This window comes from Eurosta solidaginis, chromosome 4 (assembly GCF_040869045.1).
Source record: "Eurosta solidaginis isolate ZX-2024a chromosome 4, ASM4086904v1, whole genome shotgun sequence".
In the NCBI taxonomy this organism is placed as follows: Eukaryota; Metazoa; Arthropoda; class Insecta; order Diptera; family Tephritidae; genus Eurosta; species Eurosta solidaginis.
In genome coordinates, this window is record NC_090322.1 from 22,152,960 (window position 1) to 22,159,014 (window position 6,055).

A 6,055-nucleotide genomic window follows, 5' to 3' on the forward strand; every position below is an offset into this window, starting at 1 on the left:
TAATGACGTCTCATTCATGAAGCATTATTGATGGATTACATCAAAAAAAATTTTTCCACATCAACTAAGGCCCCTATTATGAGCATCTTTCGATCTTCGACTGTGGTCGAAAGAGCTGATAGAACGAATTTTCATTCGGTATTATGACGCACGTTCGATGAAGGCAAGCATTATTGTGAATTTCGATAAATTCAAAAGTTCACAATAGCACATTTCCTTCAGCTGTCAAATAAAATAAAATAAATAGACAAAAGCAGAACTAGTTATTAAATGCAAATATTGAAAATAAAGTATGACTACGACGGAATTGTGGTTTGATGATTCGTCAGATGAAGAGAAAAGCTTACTGGAGCTAGCCAGAAGTAGAAGACGCGTGAGGGATGCTTCAAATACATTGAAAATGAATTCCACCACGTAAGTGTAGCTTTCTAAATAAGTTGTTAAATTGTTGAAATTATAAGTTTTGTTTATAGATTTATTCAAAACTTCAGACTGTCCAAAGAAGCGTTCATGGACTTGTTGTCCAGTACAGATGAACTGCTTCAGCAATGCATAAGAGCCAAGCATATTCCTAATATTCTAAAATAGGCAACAGTTCTCCGATTTTGTGCTCGGGGATCCTACCAACTGAACATTGGAAACAAAAATGCATTCGTACTTGCCCAGCCGAATGTGTCTGTGGTTCTAACAGAGGTGTTGAATGTCTTGGAAAATTTTATTTGTGAAAGATGGATAAAATTCAATTATGAGGAGGCTGAGCTACATCAATCAAAGTTGCATTTCTATAATATTAGCAGAATTCCAGGGATTATTGGCTGTGTTGATGGCACACAAAAAAGAATTACAGAATTTATATTACAACAGAAAAGGATTCTACAGCATTAATGCTATGATTGTAAGTATACCATTTTGATATTAGTTTCAGGTTGTAAATATATAATTTTACATTTTTATACAAATATTTTTTAGGTTTGTGACCATTCTATGACTATACGATACATAAATGCAAAATATCCGGGAGCAACACATGATTCTTGTGGGTTCAATATGTCGGCCTTGAAATCACATTTGGAACAGGCAAGAGCCCTTCACTACACACCAGAAAAAGCAATACAAATTATAAACGTGTGTGCGGCTTTGCACAATACAAATATCTGTAGAAGAGTTATCTAATGAAGATGACGACCATGATATCCCATTCGCCGAAATTGAATCCACAACCAACTCGGAAGCAGAAGAAATCAGAAACTAAATATTGCGAGTTTTGTAGATACTTAATTTTATTGAAATAAAAAATTCATATACATGTATATATATAAAAAAATATTTGGTAAATTCATTATGGTTCTTAGAAGCTAAAGATTTTCAGTTTTCATAATACAGTCTTAAATTTTATTATAAATTTGGTATAAAAAATATCACTTCAGTTTCATATGTATGTTAAAAAAAAAAAAATCAGGTATTGATCAGCACTTACAGCATACATTTGTGATGGCCTTATTTTTTCATTTGGCTTTTATACAACTCCAGCTTTTCCTGTTTCAATTTAAAAAAATCACGTTTATAATAGTACTCCAAGCTATACGTTCTCTTCGCATACTCTTCTGTCTCAAGAGCACTTTTTTTGATCTCTTCCAATGTTTTCAGCATCACTTCTTAAACATTTTTTTGATTTGCTGTCTGCTCTTGCAATAGTTTGAGCCTATCGTTTTTGCTGCACTTTTTCGATTTGCTTTTCGTGGCCTCCTCATCAGGTGCACCACTTTGTCCACTTACTTCCAAATTCTCATCCGATTCCAAGTTATCACTATATAATCGCTGCACAATCATATCTTCACATTCTTCATTCGCATTAGTACTAAGGCCATGCTCTTGTCCAGGTGGATCTACACTGGTGTGAAGACTTAACAAACCCGTTATAGACTCTTCTGAATGCGTAAAGATATTTAACCTGTTTGGTCCACCACCAGTTGCACGGTATTCCACTATGTTCTCCGACATTTTTGTTTTTGTTTTTGACTTTATGTCAGCCCACACCTGAGACGACAAAAATAAAGTTGTATTATACAGAATTGACTTCTGTGGTTCTTTAGTTCACCTTAATCCACTTTTTCGTCGTTCTTACTAGTGGTCCTAAACAGTTCAGCTCCATTGTTATATCATCCCACTTTTTTGTCACCTGAACCTTTGTGCAAGTTAATTTTGCTATATGGGAATTTTTTTCCATAACTGAAACCAGTCTTTCAAGCTGTTGTTTTGTACTCACGACCTTGGACCTATATAAAATTAATTCAAATAGTTTAAAACTACTACTAGGTAGTAAAAAATTAGAACATAAATACAAAAAACTTACATTTTACACAATTCTTTTTCTATTCGATACAGCGTCGACAACAAATTTCTATTCGCTACAAAATTCGGTACACAACGAAAATTTCGACAGAGATGAGGTGTCATAATACCAACTTCTAATTCGATTTTCGATGTTCGATAGCCAACGAAGATCGAAGATCGAAAGATGCTGATAATAGGGGCCTAAGGCCCCTAAGGCCCCTATTATGAGACAAATTCGATCTTCGACCGTGGTCGAAAGAGCTGATCGAACGAATTTTCATTCGGTATTACGATGCGCGTTCGATGAAGGCAAGCATTATTGTGAATTTCGTTAAATTCAAAAGTTCACAATAGCACTTTTCCAATACTCTGTCAAATAAAATAGAATAAATAAACAAAAGCAGAACAAGTTATTAAATGCAAATATTAAAAATAAAAATATGACTACAACGGAATTGTGGTTTGATGATTCGTCAGATGAAGAGGAAAGCTTACTGGAGCTAGCCAGAAGTAGGAGACGGGTAAGATGCTTCAAATCCTTTGGAAGTGAATTCCACCACGTAAGTGTGGCTTTCTAAATAAGTTGTTAAATTGTTGAAATTATAAGTTTTGTTTATAGATTTATTCAAAATTTTAGACTGTCCAAAGAAGCGTTCATGGACTTGTTGTCCAGTACAGATGAACTGCTGCAGGAATGTACAAGAGCCGAGTCTATTCCTAATATTTTTTTAATTTTGGCAACAGTTCTCCGATTTTGCGCTCAGGGATCCAACCAACCGAGCGTTGGAAACGGCATTCACTTATTTGTGAAAGATGAATAAAATTGAATTACGAGGAGGCTGAGCTGCTTCAAGCAAAGTTGCATTTCTATAATGTGCAAGTTCCTTTGCTATATGGGGATTTTGTTCCATAATTGAAACCAGTCTTTCAAGCTGTTGCTTTGTACTCACGACCTTGGACCTATATAAAATTAATTCAAATAGTTTAAAATTACTACTAGGTAGTAAAAAATTAGAATAAATACAAAAAACTTACATTTTAAACAATTCTTTTTCTATTCGATACAGCGTCGACAACAAATTTCTATTCGCTACAAAATTCGGTACACAACGAAAATTTCGACAGAGATGAGGTGTCATAATACCAACTTCTAATTCGATGTTCGATAGCCAACGAAGATCGAAGATCGAAAGATGCTCATAATAGGGGCCTAAATGATTTTTGGACTAAGAGCTGAAAATAAAATTAACACAGAATATTTACTATTTATACTATTTTATTGTAACGTAGAAATAAAATTCTCTTTTAACAGCCACATAAATTAATCTTTTCTAGTTATTTGGTAGCATTTTAACACATTTCTGATAAATTGAATGATGATTATAAATTTTAGTTATTCAATATAGAAGGTACGGATATCAAAGAGTGGGTTTTCTTGCTTTTTTTGCTACCCAATTTTTTATTATAATATCAAAATTTATCTGTCTTGCCAAAATGGATTCAACACAAAGCGTGGCAAGTCCTAAAACTCGCTCTTTAGATGAACACGATCTATGAAAGTTTTTGATTCTTGAAAGTAGGCATGCTTAACGAACGAAACGATATCATTTCGTTACGATAATCAACGATAATAAACGAAACGAAGTCACTTCGTTTAACGTTAATTTGACGATCTTAACGTTAATAAACGAAACGAAGTGACTTCGTTTCGTTTATTATCGTTGATTATCGTAACGAAATGATATCGTTTCGTTCGTTAAGCATGCCTGCTTGAAAGGACGCTGAAGGAACGTTCTGCACTAGCTACAGTGACGCAAAAGATACGTAAAGCAACACAAATTCTGGGGATAATTGTATACAGATTTTGAACATATGTAGATGGCATTTAGCAATTCCAATGGTGACAGACCTTTATCAAAATTTGCTTCGTAAATGTGTTTCAAGTGAATTATTTCGCATTCTAAGCTTTGAGAAATGTCTGACTTGTATTTTTCGACAAATTTTACTGCGCTCGCCCGAACCATAGTTTCATCCATGTCTTCAAATTGCCACAAAAAGGAAAACGTCTCCTTCAAATTTCTCATAGCAGCAAATCGTTCAGTAATGCCAGTAATTAAAGAATCAAAGATCACCAGGAATGTATTGTTTTTAAAATCAGACTCTGAATTATTCGTAATCATCTCATTTAAATTATCTTCAGAACGCCTTTTGAGTTTTCTCTTTCGAATGTCCGGAAACTTTGGCGAGATGTTCAATTGAATAGCAACTGTTTTGCATTCGTTTAAAATTGTCTCACATTGGTTCCTGATCAACTTCAAATCAGCTAATAAGGCATCTAGATGTCGGACCTTAACATCTGTGGTGGCGTCTCTCGCATGGAGGACCACGCTTCTTTCATTAATGGTAGGGTTTTGAGGACAGCAAGATACATTCGAACTTGTTGATGTACTTGAGAATGCCGGTAACGTCTCCGTATGCTTGCGCAATCAAATTTGGCTTGTCTGAAAGACTATGAAGAGAGCTCGGTACATTTTTTTTGAGGATGTCCCATCGTTGTGGATTGCTGCTGAAAATAGTAAAACAATTTTGTACAACTCTGGGTTGCACAAGGCGAGTAATCAGCATTCGAGTTTTTGTAGAGAATGTGACGTAGTGCTCCGCTGTAAGCTCCTATCATATTGTCGCCGTTATCGTACCCTTGTACACGACAATCTTTTAATGGGATTTCATGTTTACCTAGAGTATGACAAATTAGATCAGCGATTTTCTGACCAGTTTTTTGGTTACAATTCACGAAAGCCAAAAACCGTTCTTGAATTGTAAGATTTGTTGCTGTCGAATTGAAATGGAGTTAGCGCAAAATTAACGTAGCCATCGTGACTAGCATCAAGTATAGCATCAACGATAATAGCAAACTACTTGGCTTTCTTGCCTTGATCTAATATAGTTTCCCTCACGTGCTTTGCACAAATTTCTATAAACTCGTTCTGAATGTCTGAGGAAAGATAATGAACTTGTAAACGTTTGTGTTGCAGTTGTGAAATTCTAACTTTCTCCACAGGATCTCTAAGTATCGGATCATAATGTCTTATGAGATCTTAGATGCCCAAAAAAATCCATTGTTTCGTTCACCAAGATATATACCTTCGCCTTTGAAAGCTAGGCCTCTTTCACCCAAAAATAAAATAGTGGCCAAAATTCTATATAAAATTTCTTTTCACTTTTGAGTTTCAGTGATTAGCTGTTCATTGATAAGTGTATCAATTGTAGCCACCTTTTGAATTAGATTTTGTAAAGATCGCCATTGAATATAACATTTAATATGATCTTGAGTATTTTCGTGTGATGGCAGTTTATCGTATTGCTTCTTCCATACCTGGAATTTCGAATATCCGCCAGGACAACAAATATTAGGTAGATTTAAAGTATTGGTGTTTATCAGACGACATGGTAGGCAATAAAGAGCATTGCTACTGGCACTCCACACTAACCAGTCACGCTCCACTTTCTCTCCATTTGGCAAGATTCTGTTTAACAACGAGGTAGGAAGTGCCTTGTCATGACAATCACGTGGAAAAATAACAGAACACTTTTGATGACCTCGAAGAATTATTTCGTTGACTTCTTCAGATCGCAAAAACTCATTATTCACGGTACCGATATCGAAGTCGTTTAAATAATCTGGACTTTGATACAGAGTTGGTGGTATTGTTGGAAGACC

General features: G+C 35.1%; 1 protein-coding gene and 1 long non-coding RNA gene across 2 annotated transcripts; one reads left to right on the forward strand and one right to left on the reverse strand.

Moving 5' to 3' along the window:
- Nucleotides 1–313: 313 nt before the first annotated feature.
- On the forward strand, nt 314–1,324 carry LOC137249273 (uncharacterized). The gene is made up of 3 exons (XR_010952319.1): nt 314–414; nt 474–895; nt 970–1,324. It is a non-coding gene; the product is annotated as an uncharacterized lncRNA (long non-coding RNA).
- Nucleotides 1,325–1,383: 59 nt separating this feature from the next.
- Nucleotides 1,384–2,559, reverse strand: LOC137249261 (uncharacterized). The gene is made up of 2 exons (XM_067780590.1): nt 2,099–2,559; nt 1,384–2,037 (listed from the first exon to the last, which is right to left on the reverse strand). Exons 1-2 carry the CDS (start codon nt 2,225–2,227, stop codon nt 1,657–1,659), a joined length of 510 nt encoding a protein of 169 aa, XP_067636691.1. The 5' UTR covers nt 2,228–2,559; the 3' UTR covers nt 1,384–1,656.
- Nucleotides 2,560–6,055: the final 3,496 nt, after the last annotated feature.